Source organism: Marmota monax, unplaced genomic scaffold (genome assembly GCF_021218885.2).
Source record: "Marmota monax isolate L192 unplaced genomic scaffold, Marmota_monax_Labrador192_F-V1.1 WCK01_AAM20220418_F8-fsc00089, whole genome shotgun sequence".
Classification (NCBI taxonomy): domain Eukaryota; kingdom Metazoa; phylum Chordata; class Mammalia; order Rodentia; family Sciuridae; genus Marmota; species Marmota monax.
The window spans coordinates 7639439-7663331 of record NW_026694744.1 but is presented as its reverse complement, the minus strand read 5'-3'; the positions used below and the strand labels follow the sequence as shown (position 1 = coordinate 7663331).

General features: G+C 40.5%; 1 protein-coding gene across 1 annotated transcript in view; it reads left to right on the top strand.

Annotated features, from left to right (window-relative positions):
* Wwc3 (WWC family member 3) overlaps positions 1-23893 on the top strand; it is a 113454-nt gene that overhangs the window by 23396 nt on the left and 66165 nt on the right. Inside the window, exons 2-3 of the mRNA XM_046424287.1 lie at positions 18305-18414; positions 22689-22892. Coding sequence (XP_046280243.1) covers positions 18305-18414; positions 22689-22892 — 314 coding nt within the window. The remainder of the gene's footprint in view (positions 1-18304; positions 18415-22688; positions 22893-23893) is intronic.

Here is a 23893-nt window from a genome sequence, read left to right as displayed (position 1 = left end):
AATAGTCCATGTTCATATCTGAATATCTCTATGGTAGAATCTTACAGAATCTGAGAAATCAGACAGCTTTCTTTCATTTCATCCTGATTTCTGTGTACCCTATAGTTCAAATTGACAGTTTCTCTACTGGCCAGTTCTGCCTCTGTTTCTGGTTGCTGCTGAGATGGCTGATTAACATCATAGGTAACCTCTCTATGGAATGATTGTCCAGCCACGCCCTTGATGATCTCTTTGGAACAAGTGTCTTCATTTTTCATATCCCTTTATCTGTCCTTTTGTTTGTCCTTTAGTCCATCTATACATGCATTCCTGCCTCCTGTCCATCTGCTTTTCCATCCCTCCATTCCTTCATTCATCTGAACATAGAGAACCCCAGGGTCCATGCTAAGTCCTGGGGGATAAAACCTCTTGAACCTTGATTTTGAGGTGTGCAGAGTCTAGTGGGGCATCTGAAGACACCAATCAATGAAGAGATTCAGATCAAAGCAGAACCTTGGGATCAGGATTGTTTGAGCTTGTGGTGAGGCAAGCCTCTCCAGGGTAAGGGGGCTATAGATTCCTAGAGAGAGAAGATATTTAGAGATAGGTCATTTATGACTTCTGAGCACTGGACTGGTGCTTTGGAGTAGACAAAAACAAAAGATCTGTATCCTCTGTGATTGGATTACTGGGCCATGTTTGAAAGGCAGGCAGGCATGGACCTTTGGTCTTACCTCTGGATCTCAAGACCTTTGGTCTTACCTCTGGATCTCAAGATAGCTCTTCCATTCTGTCATGTCCCCTCTTCTATCATGAAGCAGACCTTGGGCACACAAGGTTTATATCAGCAAAGGATCTCACTGTGGAGTCCTGATAAGCATTGTTTTAGCTACATGGGTGGCCAGGCAGTTTTGTACCTGAGCAGTTCTGACTTACCTGACAGTTCCCTTTGATGACAATGCTGAACTCTCTTTGCAGAGGGTTCAGAGTATGTCCCCTACAAGGGAACTAACTCTAGCCTGCGAGCACAGTCAGCCTTGGATGGGTATACTTGACTGGATGTATTTTGGCCAGGTTCCATTGGTCTGCACATGCATTATATTGCTGGTACTTGAGAGGTTCATTGTGGATGCTAATGGGTTTCTAGATGCCTTAGGGTCCAGAAACTTCTGCCAGAGTGGTAGGGGCATATGATGATGTGTACTGGATTGGTTCCACAGAAGGTAGAGTTTGAAGTAGTTTTTATGATAAGGAGTATTTATTATGCTCCTTCAGGTGGGAGACTTTAGCTTCTTTTTCACTTCTAAAGGAGAATTTGGAGCTTATTATTGATCCACCTCTTGGGGCTGCCAATTGGTCTGGCCTGCAGCTGTCTTAAGTCAAGCGTTTTTGAACATGGTCCTGCTCTGAGGATTCTTTTTTTATTCTTGTGACTTGATGTTAGGCAAAATGATGGTCCCTTCATGAGTGCCCATTGTTTTGGGGAGTGACTTTCTCTTTTAAAGACTTTCCCAAGTCCAGCCCAGCAACACCTGGACTGTTTCTCTAATTCATTTGTTTGCCCATCTATCAAAAAGACAATAGTGACAAGTTCCTACCTTCTTAGAGATTGTCATTGGAGAAATCTTTACACAGACCACAAGTTCCTACTTTGGCAGACTTGCATGAGTGCAGATACTGAAAATGCTTACACTCTATGTCTTTCTGGTATTCCTTAGAACAAAAGCCATCAGGATCATGGGAATGATTACAAAGTAAGCACCAGTGTTCCTGTTACTCTTTCCATGGTATACAGCTGAGGTGATAATGTTCACCCCACTCTAAGTCAGGGTTCTGTAAAGGGCTTCACAACACAGTCAATGACTCCAGCCTCTGCCATGGCTATTCATAGCCCAACACTAGTTCAGGCATCATGGTTCTTGTCCTGCTCCACTAGCAGGCTCCCTCCTGTCCATACTTCCTGTCTGTCTCTGCTGTCTACTTTCTCTGCAGCCCAAGGGCTCCTTTGCAAAGCAGATCTGCTGATGACACACCCTGCTTCATATTCCTCGGTGGTTTCATGCCACCTGCAGAACCCAGCTTATGTTCTTTAGGACATCCCACACTTTCTTCAGGAGGCTTCCTTTCCCCCACGCTAGCCCTCATCTCACCTGGATGGGGCTGGGGTGGGTCCCCAGTCCAGGTAGGACTGGCTCATCAGAACTCAAGTGTCCTCCCCCACACCCTGCACTCCCAGGCAGGTTAGAGGCAGCCTTAGTGCCTCTGTTAAAACCAGCCCTTCCACATCCAGCAGTGCTTGTTTACCAGGATGGCTCTGCCCCTGGGCGGTAAGCTTTGGGAACAGGATTCCTGAAATTGGAGTTCCCAGACTAGCTGCATTTTGAGTGTATGTGTAGGCACATTTTTTCTGGCAAAGAGACTGATGACTTGTCTCAGATTCCCAAGGAGAAGCAAGATCTAAAAAGAACTGCTGTCCCTGAGAGCTTAGTATTCTCTGCATACTTTACTGGCATGCAGTTAATATGTCATAGATTGTTAGCATTCCCCCCCCCCCCCCCGTGCTTTTATTCATGGATTTAGTTCATGATGTATGCAAATATGTGACTATAAATAATGGAATTCTCATGACCCAAAAGAAAATGGGTTAGGTGACTGTTAAAAAAGTTGCTTTGAGGGGAGATGGTGGTAATTAATGCAAAAAAGGTCTGTTGATAAAATATTTTTGCTCTTATTCCTTCTTAGAAATCTGGTGCAAGAATTTATCACTGGGCTTCAATACAAAGGGGAGAATTTAATCTTAGCAATATTTGGAAAGTTTACATTGAGATTACAGAGCCCAAATGACTGTAGCATTACCACTGCTGGTTGTCTGGGGATGGCCAAAAACCATCCTGCTTTGCCTTCCTTGTGATGCCATTTCTGAAGAATGCTATTGTTCAGCCTCTTCCCTCTCCTTGGCTGGTGTGGTTTTCCTCTCCCATTACAGTTGAATTTACTTCTTCCGTCGATTGTTACTATTTGTTTCTTTTTTCCCAAAATCCTTCCTTAAAACCTCCCCTTTTAATTTTTAAATCTCTCTTCCTGTCTCTTATATTCAGTAGTAAATTAAGTACCAAAATATTATGATGCTTTATTTTGGAAGAACTGTTAGGGACCCCCCACCAGCATTTGGCAATTTAAAAAAAAGTTGGCTAGTAACTTCCCTAACTATGTTCTCACCAGAGAAATCATCATTAAAATTTGTCAAGAGGATAAAGGAAAAAAATAATTATTTAAGAACAGATTGTAGTGCATATTATGCTTATTATAGAGCTCTTAGAGTCCTTTAATTTTTCTTGAAATCCCTTCACTATGCTCTATGTGGATGTGGAGGAGGTGGCTGGTTCCACATGCAGGCTTATGAGTCCTTGACTGCCCTTACCTGTGTCCCCTTCTCAACACTTAGGTGTGTGTCCCTGAACTCAATTTTCTCCTAGGTAAATTGGGGATGGAACCCAGGGCCTTATGTATGCTAGGCAAGCACTCTACCACTGAGCTTGAATCCACTTCTTAATTGTTGTGAGGATTAAATTCTTCCTATTTGGCTGCACACAGTGTTAGGCTTTGCTGCAGGATTGGCAAGTATGGTTGCACAGTTTTAGTTGTAATTTCAACACTGGCAGTGTGTGTCTGTACATTGTGCTTCAGTGCTTACATGACTAGATATATCTCTGTACAGTCAGCCTTCTGTATCTGTGGTTTCTGCATCTGTGGATTCAATCAACCCTCAGAACAAAAGTATTTGAAAAAAATTGCATGTAGACTAAACATATACAAAGTTTTTTTTTCATGTCTTTATTCACTAAACAATACAGTACAACAGCTATCTACATAGCATTTACTCTGTAATTGGTATTATAAGTAACTTAGAGATGACTTAAAATATACAGGAGGATGTGTATAGGTTATATGCAAATGCTAGACCATTTTGTATAAAGGACTTGAGCATCCATGGATTTTGGTATTCATAGAGGTCCTGGAACCAATCCCCTATGAATACCAAAGGACATCTGTATAGATATATTCTGGAGTATTGCCTTTCCAAATGCTGCTGTTACCAAAAGTAAGGAGATTATTTTTTTTTAAATTTTTTATTGTTGGTTGTTCAAAAAGGAGATTATTTTATATAATATGCACAACCAAAACATAAGTTCATGACAGTATGTATTATGTTACCCTTAAGAAGTGTCAGGTGCTCTAATATTTTCTTTTAGAAATAAACATTGCTGGGGACCTATATACTCAATTTCATTGCTCACTAATGGTTTGTGACTACAGTGTGAAAACCCTGGTACAGAGTAATGTGCTGAATGAATACAGAGGATCAGAAATCAGTGGTTTGGAGAATGTTTCAACACATGTTCTGATATTTGAAAGTCATTCTGGGATGTTCATCAGCCATGACTTAGAATTTATGGTCCAAAATTGCCAGATGAATCTAACAGTTTAAAGTGAGTAAGATGACAGTGAAGCTAGCAATAGCATACAAGTTTTCTGAACTTTTTCTTTTTCTTTTCCCAAGTGTTTCATAGGAGTTAGAATCCTGAAATTGTTCTTCCCACTGCAAATGAAATACTCAATAGGAATCTCAGTGTGCATGTATATTTTAAAAACAGCTTTAGTAAGGTGTAATTTACATATCATAAAATTCACTCATTTTGTATATAGTTTGATGAGTTTTAGTCAATTTATATAGCTATATGACCATCACCATAATTATGTTTTAGAAAATTCCCATTGCTTCCCACCATCCTTTGCTCCAGCCCTGTGACTGCTGACCTGCTTTTCTGGTTCCTCTGAGGAAAAGTCATGTTTCAGAAGTCAGACTTTTCTGGGTGTCATCATTTCTACACCCTCCCTGATGAATGAACTACAGTGGAGCTCAAGGAGGATTCAAATGGGGTCTCTAGAGAGTACTAAAGACTTCTCTGCAGATGCATGATATGGGTGTGTGGGGCTTGTGAGGTAGCTGCACAATGAAGGCTCAGAGCTGATTTGGGGACGAGCTGATTTGGGGACATCCTTGTGAGGACCTTCCAGCCTGTGCTGGCTCCCCTCCCTTAGCTCTGTGCATCCAGGATGCCATTCCTAACGCGACAAGTCTGTATTTCCGATGGTGCTGGTAAACAGATCCTGAGCACCTGTTGTGCCCAGTCTCTTAAGAGGAAGCCACGTTTCTGTCATGCTACAGCCCATTCTCCCTTGGGTCTAGTCTCTCAAGCCTCAGATCTGCACGCCTGCTTATAAGTGTATTCTTTTGGGACCAGGACCATCTAAAAACAACTCTAGAGCTGCCATAGAAAACATACATTTGAATGGCCAACTCTACTCAGCATTGGTCAAGTAAAGTCTGACTCATCCTGTCTCTGCAATGGAGCACCTTCAGGGCATACCCAGGAGCTCCATGGGGGTTGGGTCAGAGTTGGAGGAGCCAATCTTGCCCTGAAGGCACCAATACTAGGGGATGTAAACAGATAACCCACATTATGCTTTCAGTTTTAATAAAATGTTGCAGAAGAGATCAAGTGCTGAGGCTGACCAAAGAAAGGGCAACTTGCTTCCTTCTTCTATGGACAAGAGGAATATGAACCATACCTTGGAAGAAGCATTAGAATGTGACAGGAAGCGGGTAGGAGGGAAGCATGGCAAAGAGAATGAAACAACCTAACTTTGGGGATAATGGTTACCTTGGGTTGCTGGGTAAGAAGATGGACAAGAAGGAGCCAGAGGGAAGCCAAGAGTTCCTGAGTGAGATTTTGTGGTCTCAGAAATCTGTTTCTTTTAAAATGCCATCAGGGGCTTGTAGAAGTCAGCTTCTCTGGTCAGATATTTCTTAAATGGTCTCATCTGGGTGGATTTCACTGTGAAGAGTCATAGAATCAAATGATTGTAGAATTTAGATGAGACACTAAAACAGAGGTCTCCAACATAGTAGCCATAGCCACTGAGCTCTTAAATCTTGGGGAGCCTGAAATTAGAAGGACACAACCTGTGAAATACAAACTAGATTTCAAAGACTTTGGTACAAAAATAGAATGTAGAACCTTCCAGTTAAATTTTTTATAATTACTACACTTTTCAATGATAGTATTTGTAATATGTTGTGATAATAAATTTTTGAAATTAGCTTTGCCTGTTTCTTTTTACTCTTTAAGTATAGATATAATAATTTTTAAATTAGATATGTGATGATTCTCATTGTGTTTCCATTGAGCAGGACTGACCTAGGGAATTCAGTTTACTAACTTGGGTTAATTTTATCTTTATTTTACCTTAATTTGTACTGCTAGAATTGCTTATATGTAAAGTTGAACAGTGTTTTTGTGTCATCTCAGAGAGTCCACTTGATAGGCTTGCTGGGAAAATTCTGTTTTCAGCCCTGTTGGGTGGTGCATCCAGACGAATGGTTGTGATTGATTTGGTACCCCTCTGGGTGTGGTTTCCTTTGCATGGCAAGCTGGCGTCTTGGCCTGAGGTTGGCTTACTTTTAAACTATGTTCTGCTTATATGGTATTATGCTGGTAATTCAGAATAATAATCATATTCTCCTCGTTTGTAGAGGAAAAATATAACATGGAAGGAAAATAGACATCCATGAAGTATGTAGTAGTTCCAGGAACTACTATGTCTCTGCCTTTCTGCCTCACCACCCCCATAGTAATAACGAAAAAACTGAGGTGCAATGAGACTGAGTCATTTGCCCAGGCTCATCCTCATTAGCAAGTGCTTAAAGTATAGTTGCCCCAGTTTTAAGTTTTTCTCCCTGGAAATTTTAGAAAGTTATTGCCATCTATGCCAGTGATTCAATAAACTATATTATGAGAGACCTTACATTTATTCAGTCACTAGTTGGTGGCATTTCCCAGGTGTGCTGACTTCCATTGCATCAGTGCCTGAACATGTTTGAGAACCGGTTGGATCAGATGACTGGGGGAGCAGAGCCTGGGAAGATTGCTGGTCTTCTAAATGCCTCCTCTACTGGTCTGCCTTGGGAGAGTTTTTTCTTTGCTGGAGGATAGAACATTATGCCTCTTCGTCTCCTCTGGACACTTTTTCTGGTGGACAGGCCTATATTCAGGAAACCATATAACACATCAGAGGCTGGCTTGATCATTAGAGAATTAGAACAAAAAGATGGAGGTCTTCAACAATATTTCAGTCAGTTCTGATAAATTACCTTTCTTCTTTCTAAGGACAGATCAGTTTTAAAAAAGAGATATCCAAATGAGGACTAACCCCATAGTACCCTGGCCTTCCAAATCCTGCTTTTCTTATCATCTAAGTCTTGAGAGCTCAAATTCAAAATACCCTTTTCTTTCTTCATTTTCTCCCCTTTCAATTTTTTCTCAACTGTTAATTGGCTCTATTCTAGTTTTTGCATGGTATCAATTTCTGAATTTGGCTGGATTAATATATCAAACACTTTAATGAAGAATTGTATTTCTGGGGACTCTGGCTTTGAAGGGTTATTTAGAGAAACAATTGCCTTTCTTTCAAGGAACTCACAGACTAATTGGGGAGATGGCCATGTCAAAGTAATACTAGCAAGTAAGAAGAACTATCCATAATAGAATTTAAGACTATGGAGTGGTGGGAGGGACAAACCACCTAATCCTTTTACCAAAAAATGTCTATACTTGGATAACAGTTTTTTTCTAAATCACTAAAGACATTCACATCATCAAATGAGATTAAATATTCAGATTTTTCATAGATTCTGATTACTTCCCTTCTTTGTCCAGATCTCTAAGTGTGTCAGCCAGCTAACTGCTTTAGCAAACAACTCCACAGTTTCAGCTGCTTGGCAGATTAGAAGTTACTTGCCCATGTCAGATCATTATGGAGGATGGAGGGGCTTCTAAGACCCCCTGATATGCATAATCATTCAGGGGCCCAGATTACTTCCATAATGTAGCTCATCCATCTTTGGAGCTTTGCTACCCTCTTTTGAATCCTCTGCTTTTGGCCAACAGGCAAGGGAAGAGAGAATGCATGGAAATTCTGCCAGGAGCTTATGGAACAAGTCTGGAAGGGGTCCACATTATTTAAGCTTACATTCCATTGGCTAGAGTGCAGCCACATGGACCCACCTGGCTGCAAGGGAGGCTGGGAAGTATTTGACCTTTCTGTGGGCTTAAGAGGCATAAAGAACTGATGCTGCTCTATTAATTTGAGTAATAAATGCTGAATTAGGAGGCAGCCTTTAAATGTTGGCTCAATTGATAGAGCAGCAACATTTTATTTGCTATTAAAAGATGCATTTGGCACACTTCTTTTTGGGTTTTGTATCCTGAATGATATTGATAATACTGACCTTCAAACTCAGGCAGATTGACTATGAATGTCCTTAGACTGACTAACCTGTTTCTCCATGGTGAAATGCTGTGCCCTGTGGAACATGTCAACTTGTGTCTTTGCAGGGGAGATTCAGGGAGACATGTGCACCCTGTGAGTAGTTGTTTGTGGGAGGGACATGGTCATTTAGAAAAATCTCAGTTGTACCTAGTTGAAGGCAAAAGAATAGTGCTATGTTTTGTCATTGCTGAGAGATAAATCTGGTGATGTGCCTTTCATTTTGCAGATTGAAGACTTGGAGACTGGAGGTCTCCTGCAGATGCACTTTTATGCTACTTGAGCAAAGGGGTTTACCCGCATCCAATCCTCTGTGGTCATTTGTCTTAGGGTTTACTTCTAAATATCCTTTTCCTTAAGGTAAGGTTGATGAGCCATTTGCTCTTCAGATTAGTCTGGGAATTTATCCATGAACTGGGATAATTTTGTGTTGGAGACAGTGAAAAGACTGACATACTTTTTAAAAATTCTCAAGAAGACTCAGTATTTTCACATAGAAATCACAAATATTATTTGGGAATGGTCATTTCTAAGGCTCTATCACTAATTGGAACCCTCATGTTACATTAATACATTGAATTTCAGTTGTAATGTTTAGACCAAGTTCTGGGGGGCATGATGATTCTTCACCCTAAATTCTAAAATTGGGACTTGATGACAAGTGCCACTTCAGTTTTTAAGCATATTCTAAATAAATATCTGAGGTAAACATACTTTTGCATGATCATTCTGATATTTTTTTAAACATTTATTCTTTAGTATAAGTGGACACAATACCTTTATTTAGTTTTTATGTGATGCTGAGGATCAAACCCAGTGCCCCACACATGCTTGATGAGCTCTTTTCCTCTGAGCCACAGTCCCAGCCCCTAAATGATCATTCTGAATGGCTTTTTAGGACTAATGTGGCAGGTTTTGTGGTACATTCACCACTGTTTAAAGCATTGGCAGACAAATGCAGCATCTTTTGAAAAGAACTTCTCAACTTCACTTTGGGGGTAACTGACATCCCTGGGGGAATCTGAGGAACACTGCTCACTGCTGAGTGAGAACCTTGGCTCCGGATTGTAAATTTTATGCCACCAAAAGTTTGGAGAAGCTACTACTAGCACAGCACACAGAGTCCAGTGTGCTACATAAGCACCCACAAACAGGCTGGTGTCCAAGTTCTGGTGGGCTTCAAAACTCACTGGGACCAGGTGCCTTAGAAAAAGGTGAAGGAAGTCATTATAATCTCTTAATGATTGGTTTGGAACTGAAGTTAAAATTTATAGTATCCTCGGGGCTGGGATTGTGGCTCAGCGGTAGAGCGCTCGCCTAGCGCGGGCAGGACCCGGGTTCGATCCTCAGCACCACATAAAAATAAAGGCATTGTGTTGTGTCCATCTACATCTAAAAAATAAATATTAAAAAATATATAGTATCTTTTATGAATAACATTAAAAGCAAGCATAAATTGAAAATATAAGGATTATTTTGTTCCAAGAGACTGGGGTAAGTATAGTACAATTGCCAATAGATCACTCTGGTTTCCTTCTGATAAAGAAAGTGTATACAGAATCAGTGTTTATACTTTGTTCTCTGTTTCCATTTCCAGATTCCCACTTCTAATTTTCTACTGTTTATTATAGTTAGTGTTGGCTATTCCAGCCCCCGAGCCCTGGCCTGGAAAGAGGATGGCAGTCTGCTTCTAGGCATAGGACTGCCACCCACTGCTATGCCATTCTTTCAGCCATGCATACTCCCCAGTTGCTGTCTTGTGGTTGGCAGCATTATGGCTCCCAAGATTCCCATGTTCTAATCCCTGTAACCTTTGAGGAAGTTATCTTATATGGCAAAAAAGAATTGACAGATATGATTCAGCTAATGACCTTCTGATGGGGAGATTATCCTGGATTATTTGGCTGAGTCCAGTATCATCACAAAGGTCCCTAGAAGTGAAAGAGGAAGGAGAAAAGAGAATGAGGGAGAGAACATCCTGAAAAAGGAGGAAGGAAGGGGCCACAAGCCCGGGATTGTAGGATAGCTTGAGAAGCTGGAAGAGATTAGGAATTAAATTCTATCCTAGAGCTTCCAGAAGGAGAGCAGGCCTGTGGACCTCCAAGACTGCAAGAGAAAAATTTAGTGGTAATTCATTACAGTAGCAAAAGCAAGTGATCCAGTTTGAAGCAAGCCTGCTGGGGAAATGAGACGGTGACAGGATAGGGAGTGACTGTGAGCTAGTCTTGATGGTGTAGCCAGAGTCCAGAGCAGCTGATGGAATCCCATGAGCTTTTCTGATTATCCCAGTTTAAAGATTAGGAAAATGATGCTTGCAGAAAATGGAATGATCTTCCAAGGTTTCATGGTAGGAAACAGCTCTCTTAAAATTGGCCCAGAGATGGCCACATCTTAAAGAGCCCAACAGGGTAGACAGATGAAAGTGACTAAAAAAATAATTCAGGATAAAGTCCCCATCACAAAGTCATGTGCCCTCCATCATTCTCTTTCTTTTTATTGCCCCACTCTCTTAAGAATGCCCATAAAATTATTTATTTGCTTTGCTGAGGCCAAGAAATGTGATTTGTTAAAGGGGAGAATTTGCAGTGGCAAGATCTCTGGGCAGTAGTTGAAGACAAAGAAAGTGGTGGCTCTTGGTTCTCAGTTTGTGTTGACCATCTCCTCCTGTTCCCCCCCCCCATGTTCTGAAAATGCCATTCAACTTCTGTTGTATGCCCTACCAACTAGTTCCTTGAAGCTGAAGTACTCTTTTACCAAATGGATTTATTCTGAGCTTTTAAGTAAATGCATTAAAAACATCCCCAGAGGGTGGTGAAAAAGACCCCTTGCTGGTGGGGGTATAATGTAATGGTAAGCATGTAGCCATTATTTACAATAAAGAACAGATAATAGGGATGTGCTAAATAGTTGAAGGGAGGTATCTAGTAAGTAAATTGTGGTCTTTATCACATGGTGGTACATTCCAGATCATAGATAGTGAAGCTGAGAGAGCTAAAAGACGTTAAGTATCCAACTGAAAAAAAAAAAAACCCATTGTGAAATTGTATCTAGGATGGTATCAATTATGGGAAAATGTAAGGGGAAATAAACTAGAATATGAATCCAGGGCTTCTGGATCGTGAGTAATTTTATTCCCTGTTTTTTCAACTTTATTGGTTGGATCTTTACATTGAATTTAAGGTATTGGAGGGGAAGCTTCTTGTCTTTTGACCTTGGAATTAGTTCTGGAAATCTTTAAAAATGATTGTCAATAGAGCTTATGAATTTTATGAAGACAGATGTTTCTTTCATTATCTTTCATAGACAATAATATTCAACAGTGTACAGTTTATTGGTTTTTAGTATCTCTACAAAGTTTTGTGACCATCTCCACTATGTAATTACAGAACACAAATATGCTATTCCCAAAAGAAAACCCTGTACCTATTAGCAGTCACTCCCCATTCCCCCTTTCCCCAACCCCTGGCAACCTCTGATCTATTTTCTGTCCCTGTGGATTTGCCTATTCTGGATTTTGCCTTTTGATGGAACCATGTAACACATAGCCTTCTGTGTCTGGCTTCTCTCATGTCATCCCTCTCTACTCCCAGCACCACCCCCACCATAATGACTTCAAGATTCATCCTCATTGAATTATGTGTCAGTACTTTTGTCTTTCTTATGGCCAAATAATATTCCATTGTATGGATACACCATGTTTTATTTATCTATTCATTAGTTGATGATTGATGTTTCTATTTTTTGACCATTGTGAATAGTGCTGCTATGAACATTTGTGTACAAGTTGTTGTGTGGACAGATGTTTTCATTTCTCTTGTGTACACATCTAGGAGATTATTGCTGGGTCAAATGGTAATAACTGTATTTAACTGTTTAAGAAATTACTGAATTGTTTTCTAAAATTAATGACTGTCATGCATATTTATACTTATGAAAATGTGGAAATAATGTAGATGTCAATAGTAAGAGAGTGCTTAGGTAAATTACATTAACCCCTGGAGTGAATGAATGATTTGTACGAATGTAATTTATTTATTTAGCAAACATTATTGAACACCTACTTCATGTTATACTGGACCAGGTCAAAGGAAGTGTAGAGGGAGTAATTGTTTTTGAGGAACTTGAGGAGCTTGAGCTGTTCATCCATTCCAGGTGATATTCATAAATAAATTATGACAAAGGAGACAGAATTCTTTGCTGTAGTGTTAGGCTGGCTGGCTTCAGTAATTTTAGAGAGACTCAATGTAAGAATTAATAAGTAAGCATGTTCCAAAATTAAGTGGAAGAAGGTAGAATAGAAAATCACATTTACTATATGATCACAACTATGTAAAAAAAACACAAAGAATGCATTTGACAAAGGAGGAGAAAAACATACCAAATTAGGAGTAATGGTTGCATTTTGGTGGTAGGTTGAAGGACATTCTTTCCTTTTTATGTGCATTTCCGAAACTTCATGTAATTCAACCCCCATCCCAAGTCTGTGCATGATGATTGTGGGATAGAGTTGACAGAAAGAGTCTAGCATCAAATTTTTGGGGAGATAAGAACTCAAGAACCTGGGGTAGCATTCCTGTGAGTGAAGACAGACCTGGGAGAAATACCATTGTGAAGGCTTTAAGCCTGAATGCCTTCCTCCTCCCTTCCTCAGGCACCTGTCTCCTAGTTCATATTCTTTACCCATCTGTGGCCCTGCCTGGGCACCAGCAATACTTCACTGTGTACTTAACAAGGAAGTTTTTAAATTATTTTGAAAAGAAAAAAAGTGTCTTCCAAGTTAAAAGCCTAAACCATGCTTTTTTAAGAAGACAAGTTGATTTTGCTCATTTGTTTGCTTAAATTATCTTGCCTAATCTTTTTGTTCCCTTTCAGAAACCAGAGATCAGAAATGAGAGACAGCCCACATCATCTAATCTATTCCAGAATGTTCTACTTTGGGAATCCCTGACAGCCCCCCCCCCCCCCATTGCAAATCCACTTATCCCTGTTTTTAAAAAGTGGGGCTTAGATACTGATAGGCCTAAGCTGGGGGAGGTGAATGGGAGTGATGGAAAGCATAGAACTCACATGATTTTACCTCTATGCAAAGGGGAGGAGGAAGTATCAATGTGGGAAAGCTCATCACAATTGGATGAAATGGAGTAGAGAAACAGCATACAGCAAAGTGCTTTTTCTTTTTAGTTTTTCCTTGATTTTTAATTGTGTGCTTAGCATTTGAACTGGCAAATGAAAATAATAATAATAAATCAATTACATTTATAAAAATACAAGATGTTTTCCCTAGTGGCAATTTAATTGCAGAATTAGAAGTCGCACAGCTTTGATTAATGCAAACACAGCTTTGGGCATTAAAATTAAGAATATATGGGGAGAAGGATAGGAGATCAGACTAAAGATATAGGTTTGATCCTGTTTGTAAAGTATCAAGAATTAATCTTAAGCAGAAACCATGAAATCAAATTTTGGATTGGTTGAATTTGAAATACTAACAAATAAATAAATACCAGTTTTACCAGTGTGAAAAAAGTAGGCATAAATAAATTCATGGTGGTCTTTGTGAGTATGAATTATTGGGTGGTGCTGTAATAGAGGAGGGTCTGGGAGAGGCTGAGGTGTCTGGGTTGTTTTTTCCCCCCATCTTTTACTAAATGGCCTTTGGTAGTTTGAGTTCCCCTGTTTTATTGTTTGTGGTTTTCCTGTCTCTTTCCACATATTAATATGCCACTGTTTTCTCTGTGTGACTGCTTGTAATAATGTGTCTCTTTCTGCTTCTAATTTTTCTCTTTTGCTTTATTGTAAGAGAAATAAGTTACAATATTACCATTCCCCTGCTTCTATATACTATGTAACTAATATGGGAAAGCTGAAAGACTTATACTTGCACTGGGGGAAGTTGGAGAGCTGAGAAAGATTTAAAATATCTCCAGTTCTGTCTTTGACATGTTTCTAACTTTTTGTTAAGTTCCATTAAACTTTTTTTTTCTTTTTGGATTCAGCTTAGTCTGGATGTTATTTAAGGTTTTAGCCTTTTCACATACCAAGCAACTTCCACTTTTTTCTTAATTGCATAAAGTTCATAAACCTCTCTGCTAATGTTAGCAGTATCATTTTCCATTCATTTTGATAAAATAATACAAACAAAATGCATTATACCATATGTAACCCAAGCTGTTATGAATTTTTGTGGTTCCTCCTCCTTGTGGTCCATGCTGTCTCTGCCCTGAGAAAGTTCTGTTTCTATGAAATGACAGTTTGAAAACCATGCAATAAAATCGTCAGAAGTGCCCACGTGGTGCTGAACAGACCTAAAGATGCCTGAGCTCGCCAAACTTTTTTTTTTTTCCAAACAAAGGTCTGGATATTGGGTCCACTGGGAAATGCCTAGAAGCATGAATCTGGCATTGAGGGTCAATTTAGGGGGTCAGTGTAGTTCAAACAAAAGGGTAAATTGTCTGAAATTGGAGGCATGTGTGTATTTAGGGCCACTGTAGCTGTGACTTCTCAACAAGGAGTAAAGCAAATGTGCTTTAGGCTGTTTGTTTCAAAAGCCTCCTTCCCTTGTGAGATCACTGCTGGGTTCTGGTTGAGTGAGGAGGCTAAACAGCTAACATTCATTTAAGTGGAGGGTGTGCACAAATTTAATAAACATGATTAGGAGTGGTGTTTTGTGCCTGATGGGCACAGTAACATGAAAACAGAAGTGGCTCCCACACAGTGGAGACAGTAGGAGTTTGGGAGTCAGACAAAACCTTATTGATAATTTGTAGAGAATTGAGCTGGACTTTGCAGGGCAAATGGGAATTGGGAATGACAGGGGTATTGGAAGCCTATCCACAGGCCCAGGGAAGGCTGAGGACAAGATGCTCAGACTAGAATGAGTGTTATGTTTTTGGGGGGTAGATGAACAGACCTATCTACAGATTGTGTGGGTATATGGAGTGGGGGGAGTGATAGGGAGAAAAAGTAGAATGAGCTAGAAACTTTGTATGGGCTTGGGGAAGACTTTAGTACCAGCCCAGGGAACTTGGCAGACTGAATGCTATGCACCTTTGCACAGAGCAACTTGGCTTGAGGAAGAGTCTTTGGGCATTAGTCTCTCCATTAAAGTGAACGGATGATAATTGACAAGAAAAAGGATCTTGACATTTTCTAGGATGAAGCTTTCTGCCTTGCTTGGAGCACTGGTTATCCCCCAGCCAAGCCTGATATCTCTTGTAGGTGGTTCCTAGCCTTATGCTGACAATGCAAGACCATGCTTTTTAACCAACAATAGCCAGAAACACCCCTTGCTGAAAAGCTAACACCAAAAGAACGCCAGTGTTCCAAACCCCAGGCAGTGCCCTTCTAATATTCAACTCTCCTCATTGTAGAGATGTGATCGATAGATTCTGAAACTGAATAACTTATCAGAGGAGATTTACTCATTGCTGATGTAATGTTACCCACTGACACCTTTCTTGAGAGAAAAACATCATTTTTATATTAATATAGTTTAGAATATTCATGATAGTATATGTTGTGCAAGAGAAAACCACAAAGTCCCTGTCTCATAAACATTTTGGGTAATTAGGGAAGTAAATCTAAACATTTTTTCCATATGCTTTTATTGGTGTGTTATAATTGTACATAATGGTGGGATCTGTTTATATAGTCATACATAACATATACAAATCAAAGCATTTTTGATGCTGTTATTGAAAATTGTACCAGGATTTGTTTATCTTCAATGAAGCCACAACTATCTGGACAGCTTGAGAATGTGACATTCTGGTAGATAAGTCAGAAGAGTGGTGTAGATTTATTTTAATATTCTTGAATAGGACTAAATGTGCTCTGTGCATTTCAATACCTGCTGCTAGATGACAGCCTGCATCCTCACCATTGATGTCTTTTCCATGTCTGATGGACTGTGAGGGGCTTAGGCACTAGTTCTCTATTGCTGCATGATAAGTCACCTGAAATTTTTGACTGTATTGTCTCACATGATTTCTGTGGTGTGGGATTTGGAAGGGTTTGTGTGGATAGTTCTCACTTGGGGTCTCATGGGTTGTGGTAAAGATGGTGGCTAGGGCTTCTACATAAAGCCAATACGAAATTCACCAAAATGGCAGAAGTATCACTTGAATTGTAAAGTAAATGAATTAGGCTCAGAAGTGCCTTAAGGATGGGGTTCCCACTTATATTTGTTGATTAAATGACATTGTATATAAATATGCTTAATATATGCTTGCTTTTGGTCATTTTTCTCTAGGCTTTTTTTTTTTTTTTGTACTGAGGATTGAATTTAGGGGCACTTGGCCACTGAGCTACATCCCCAGCATTATTTTATATTTTATTTAGAGATAGAGTCTCACTGAGTTGCTTAGTGCCTCATTATTGCTGTGACTGGCTTTTGAACTCATGATCCTCCTGCCTCAGCTTCCTGAGCTGCTGGGATTACAAGGCGTGTGCCACCATGCCCAGCTTCTAAGCCTATTCTTGAATATTATTATGCTGGAATGGCAGTGATACGCTCAGGACTCAGTTTGACTTAAGGTAGGATTATTTTTGCTGTGATTTGGTTCAATTTAGGACTTTATTCATGTACAACACTCTGCTGCTACTTGCTTGGCTTGGAACCACACCACCATCTCTCCATCCCAATCGGTAAGGGAATCCTGCTACAGATGTCAGTGTCAAGGGATAAGACAGAGTATGCAGTAGTTTATCTTGTGATGTGGTTTTTTGAGTGTATCATATATGGGAGGATGTGTATATTCAATTTTCCCTTCTGGATACTTCTGTTTTTATATTGATGTTAACTTCTTAAAATCATATATTTAAAACTAAGATTAAATGAAGATCAAAATCAGAGTTGTTCTGATAATATTTATCAATTTCTCAGTGCTACTGGGAGAAATAGCCTTGTGGTCCAACCAGTTTGGGAAAATCATATATTCAAAATTCAGTTTTTGAGGCCTGGCTGTGGGTGTGATGTCTCACTTTCCCGGGGCCAGGGACTTGAACAGAAGAAGTGGGAGGGTTGAGCTTGTGAAATTTAGGTTATCGGATTCCCATGCATACCAGTCAGTGTGCATTTATAGAGACAACCAAAGAGATAGCTGCCCAGACTCAGACAATTATAGGTGTGTCCCGTTTTATACAACAGCTGCTGCCCTAAAACCATCTTGTCAATCAACATGATCAAGGCAGTGGGGGAGGGGGAAGCTCTGCCCAAAGAAATCCATGAAAAACAATTTACTTTCTCTCTTGTCAAGCCCAGGTTTCCTTAATCAGATTTCCCTCAAGAAGAGAAGTTTGTAGACAATGTGCTTTTGCTGTTTTTTTCTCTAGAAAAACAAAAAATGATCCTTTGAAATTTCTGATTCTTATAGTGCAGGAAGTGCTCAGAAAGCATCTCATTGACTGTTACCTTGCTTGACTTTCTGCGTTTGCTTGATGGTTGATGTTGGTTCATTAACTTATGACCATGGGTAGTGAAAATGCTGCAAGTGCATTGTGCATAGGTTTAAGTTGGTGTTCATGTGTGCTGGATGGAAACTGAAAGTTGTAAGAGAGAGCATTTCTCACGGAGTGAGAGCAGAGCATGGGTGCTCTCCAATTCTGGAAGAGTCACATTCCATTGTCATGGCCTCATTAATAGACTGTGTGGAAGAAGATGCTTGTTTTACCTGTTTTGTTGGTAACTGTCAATATCTGTTTTTGCTGGTATTTAAAGTGCACTTTGAGATAGTAATGCTTTTAATTATAAGTGTTACTAACATTGTTATTTACGCAAAGCTGGTGAATTTATTTTCCAACCAAATAGTTGTGGCAAAAGCAGTTAATTAGATAAGATAATGTATAATTTTGTTCTAAAACTAATTCTAGAATCAGCAGAGCTATACAAAACTAACCTGACTTTCAGATTTGTTTTCATAATTTTATTTTGCAGGATAACAAAGCCATTGACCTTTGCCGATTGTGTTGGGGACGAACTTCCTTTAGGATGGGAAACTGTATATGATAAACAAATTGGAATTTATTATATGGACCACATAAATAGTAAGTAGAGTGCCACACTTGCCATCATTACATGTAAATGATTGTTCAGGTTGAATCTCAAAAAATGCTAAAATGTTGTTTTGTAAAGCAAAACAATCGTTACCATCTGATGCAATGTGGAATGGATTTTATAAATATAATTGAAGTTTTCATTAACTGAGTGCTCAGTGCATGAAGCAGTTAGCTATGTGTTACTTATGTCTTGCTGAGGACTGAATGTAATAAGTTTAATGCAGGGTTTTAATATTTAGTATAAGTAATAAATTTCCCAGGCAATCTGGAATCAGAAATATCTCTCATAATGGAAAGGTTTATTGCAAAGTAGAATTTAACAAGTTCCTGGAACAGCAAGTGCCCAAGTGGTTGCTTTAACACACCAAACCTTTTGATCTTCATGTGTGAAAGGAGAAAATGGTGTAAAGGTGACAGGTCTTTGATCTTGCTAGTGTCTTTTGTAGAACTATTTGGAGCAGTGGTTCTCAGCCTGGGGTGATCTTTGTCCCCTGGGGACATTTGGCAGTACCTAGAGGCATTCACAATAGTTGTGCCTAACAGAGGTGCTGCTGGCATTTAGTGGGTGGAGACCAGGAGTGCTGCTAAACATCCTACAGTGCACAGGATGGTCTCCCAACAGAGGGAATAGTGCCAAAGAAGGGAAACCTTGATACAGAGGCTCCATGTCATTCTACATCCATTCTCCACCCTCACTCTTGGCTTTCTGCTTCTTCATTAGCCTTTCTAGAACCGATCCCAACTAGGGTTCCATTTCTCACTCCCATTTTTATTCTAGCTCCCTTCAGTGTTTCTGTCATTGTCATATTACTACTGGGGACATGAAGCATGGCTTTCCCTTGCCTTGCTTTTTCTTTCAGTTTATTAAGTGTGGATCTGAAGATGCATGATGGATTTTGATATTCTTTCCCTCTCCAGTCCTGTGGTACCTCATGTTCCCTTAGTATGATTAACCTGGGCTGGTTTCTTTGGGGTCGATTCCTGAGTTTTGAATTGCCCATGATGTTTCAAGGTTGTGAGCCTTCTTGTCTCAGATATTGAATGACATTGTCATGCAGTGGGCTTTCCAATTCCTGGCACTAAGCTTTGTACAATTGTAGCCATTATTCAAAAACTGGCCAGTGATGATTGGAAACAGAAAATAAATATTGTCCTGGCCCCACTGGCCTCCCATGCAGGTATCCAAGTGGCAGGAGAGTTTCTAGGTGGATCTGCCACCCACTGGATAGAGTGAGGTACCTGGAAGAAGAGAAGTTGAGAGGCCCCAGCTGAAGACTGTTCTTCCAGTGGCACTCAGTTGGCTTGCCACCTCATGGCTATGTGTTTGGGTGAATATGGCTATCTTGGGTGGCCCTCTCAGCTGATAGAGTAAGAGGCAGTTCCTGACAGCCAAAACCCTCTCATTCTGTGAAACTACTATGCTATGGGACTGGGCAGTATGGCTGTACCACTAGGCTTTCTCCTTCCTGGGCCTAAGTAAGTATAGATGCTCACCAAATGGTGTAGACATTTGCCTTATACAACATTTCCAGAAAGTCTGCCTGCTGCTCTTGTGACCTAGGACCTGTTCTGGCCCGTCTTTCTTTAAACTCAGCACTTATCCACCAGCGCCCCTTGTTTACCATGACATTCCTTGCCCGCTCACTCACTGAATCACAGCAGGCGTTTATAGAACACCTTTGAACTGCCCACTCTCTTTAGGCCCTGGGCACCTAAGAAAGTAAAACCCATTCTTCACCCTCAAAGATTGACACTCTAAAAGTGGCCATGAACCCTAAAAGAAAATAGCCACCAAGGACTTTCTTCCAGCCACCAGGAACATAAAGGATGACCTAGCATGTGGAGGGTAGTGAGTGAGCATGAAAGCAGCTCTGGGGTCACATCACCTCCTTCATCTGAGACCTTCAAGGAACCCAACTCTTGATGACACAGGTTTAAAACTCTTTAAAGCAAAGATCTAAGGAATCAAATATTAACATTTGAACTATGCAGGTGGGGTGAGGGACCAGAGAGGCTATGGGTTGATACCCTCAAGATTCCTGAGACCCTCCAGGGCACTGGAACACTGTGAACAATGCCATTGGCTGGCTTCAGGGTGTCATGCAGCTGAATAAACATCAGGAACATCCGGGCAATTACAAAAGTACTGATGCTGCCCCACCCCAGTCCCATTGAATCTGAACTCTGGGGCTAAAGCCAGACTCTGATTTTTGTTTTTTTGCTTTGTTTTATCTTTACCCATATAAGCTTTCAAGGCCTAGAGAGGCTTTCTAAGAGCCTGGGGTGGCAGTGTAAAGGGCTGATTAGGGGTATAGGCAGGAAGGTGGATGGGGATAATGTTTTCAGGAGAACCTGCTTTGGAACATTTAGCAAGCACACTTGTGTGGGTGGGAAAACAAGAATAGCATAAAATTTGCCTTTCTAACCACTTTGAGGTGAAATTCACAGATCACAAAATGAACATTTTAAAGCGAACAGTTCAATAACATTTAGTGCATTCATAATATTATGCAACTGTCATCTCTGCTAGTTCCAAAACACTTTCATTAGCCCAACGGGAAAGCTATCCTCATTAATCAGTCATTCTGTATTGCCCTCTCCCCTAGTCTCTGCTAGCTGTTTCTGCTTTCTGTCCTTGTGAATTTGTACATTCTAGACATTTCATATCTATGGAATCATCTGTATGGCTTATTGTGTCTGGCTTCTCTCACTTAGCATGATGCTTTCAAGATTTTTCTATTTTGTAGCACATGTCAGTACTTCATTCCTTTTTATGACCTAATATCTTTCCACTCTCTAAATTGAGAGAAGATCCTGGGGATATAAAACCTAAGGCAGAACCTTTGCTGTCCAGGGTTCATAATTTACCTGTGAAGCAGAAAATATAGAAATAAGTATGTGCCAACTGGTACAGGTGGTTAGAATGGCATTGTCAATTGTGCAGAGGAGAGACACAGACCAGGAGAGCCAGAGAAGGCTTCAAAAAGAAGGCCTTTGCAATGAGTCTTGGAAGGTGGTAGGCTGCCCTGGTGAGCAGAGAGGACAGAAGCAGCATAAACACAGGCACCAATGAGCTAGTCAGGCACATCTGGTGATTTTGGACAAGTTGTCTGTATAGAGGTTGTTTGTGAGGAAAAGGACACAAAATAGAGATGAAGCTAGAAAACGAATTTTGGGACTCATGCTGTGGATACTGGATTTTGTGCTTTAGAAGAGGTACATATGAAAGAGGGTTGCAGCAGTTAGGAAGGTAATGTGGGTAAGTGCACTGAGGATGGGCTTTGTTGGCATGAGACAAGAAGCTGAGTGACTATGGGGAAAGATTGTGAGGCCCTGATTGAAGTAAGGGGAGACAGAGAAAAGGGCATATAGTCAGTCATTATTGTATTCAGCAGTAGGAATCACCACTTCTTGATAATCCTTAGAGTATTCTGGGGGGTGGGGGGAGAAGAGCACGAGTTCTTTGAGGATGATACTCAGCTTGGATTCCCAGGTTGGCTAAGTAGATAGATCCAGATACTGCTCATCGAGAGAGGGAAGCAGTGCATGGTGTGAGTTGTTTAATTTGGTTTTGCTTCTGGTAGTGAAAGGGCAGTGTGTGAGAACAAGTTGTGCTTCAGATGACTGGCTCAGAATTACTATGGGTCTGACAAGAAGGAGATGCATTTAGGAGGCAGCTGGGAATAAAAAAAAATTGGAGCTCAAGATAGGAGTTGGAGCCAGAGGTAGATGTGGGCCCTTTCAAGAGCCTGCAGAGTGGGAAATGTGGGGAATTGTGCGTGGGAGGGGAATGAGAAAAGGAAAAGAATAGCAAGTCAAGCAGGGGACAGTAGTGTTTTTACACATCTCATGTGAAGACTGTTCTTCTCACTGACTTCTTCACATCTCATGGTGAAGAAGTCAGTGAGAAGAACATTGTAATTATCCATTATACAAATATCCATTAACAGTTTTGAACTCATTTGGGTGCATCTCCTTGGGCACTTATTTAAAGTATGGTCTTTATTGATGAAAGGATCGTCTTGTCTTTCCTCCTCCACTGAACTATTTCATATCTGTAGAGTTTTCTTTTTGTCTGAACTTTGGAAATATAAGTAGAAGATGTTCCAAACTTCAGAAAGGTTCATGATGTGAAACCTTTCACAATGTTCATCCTGATAATTAGTTAATTTTCATATTGACTAGTAGCATAATGCATGACTGTTGGTCAACCTACAGATGTTACCCTCAAGACACTCATTTCCTTATCATCTTCCTTTTAGAGCTTACCCAGATTGAGGATCCAAGAGAGCAGTGGAGGCGAGAGCAGGAACGGATGTTGAAGGAGTATTTAATTGTAGCCCAGGAGGCTCTCAATGCCAAGAAAGAAATATACCAGATCAAGCAACAGCGGTTCGAGCTGGCCCAGGAGGAATACCAGCAGCTGCACAAACTGTGTGAGGACGACAGCCGCTCGTATGCTAGCTGTGAGTTGACTTGTTCCCTTCACTGAATGCATGTGACTTTAAAAGCCATCTCCCTGCTAAGTTATCTGCAAACAACCAACTTTACTCGGGCAAGATGGCTTTGTAAAGGCTCCAATCTCATACTATTAGCTAATGGATATTTATCAAATACTCACTTTGTGCTCAGATGTTAAAATATGGTGGTGATTAAGAAAGGAAAGGTCCCTCTCCTCATGAAGCTACATTCAGGTGGGAAAAGTGAAAAATAAATGAGCTAACAAAATTTCAGGTCATGCTATGAGACAATCTCCTGTCTCATGATTGTCAGTTTTGAAGACACTTCACTCAGAGACCAGTGCACTTAATAGCTGTCTTACTATGTGCCTTGAGGGAATGGAGGCAACTCAGGTATAATGATATGGTGCTTCCAAGTCATATTTCTCCTGGTCTTCAGATATTGGTTCAAATATTGCAACTTAATATTGCTTGTCTGGAGTGACCTCTTGGGGAATGATTCCCTTATTCCTGGGTGGGAAGATTTGGGAGTCTGCAGGCATGCTCAGCTCCTGTCTGTCTGTAGAGGCCTTTCCTGGGATTTAATCTTTATTGGGCAGTACACTGAAGGAGAAGGAACCCAGTCTAACCCAAAGAATAAGAGAAATCTGACCCCCAAGTAAATGGCTGTATCTATTGTTCATGCTTTTTTCCCCCTTTTTTGGTGGTGCTGGGGATTGCCTTGTGTACAAAAGGCAAGCACTCTACCAACTGAGCTATATCCCCAGCTGGACCGTACTGTTCTTCAGAGGAATGCTTCCTTAGTTTCAGAGGGTACCAGAGATGAGCTCCCATTCATTAGTGCTTAGTGGGTGCTCAGGGATGGAAGGAACCAGGTCTGGTCTCAGAAGCCAAATCCATTTTTTTTTTTTAACTGATGGTAACTGCTCAAGCTAATCCCTTCCCAACAGAATTGTCACACTCAATAGTCCATGGCTACCATGTCTTGGGGGCCATGGATCTTGGAG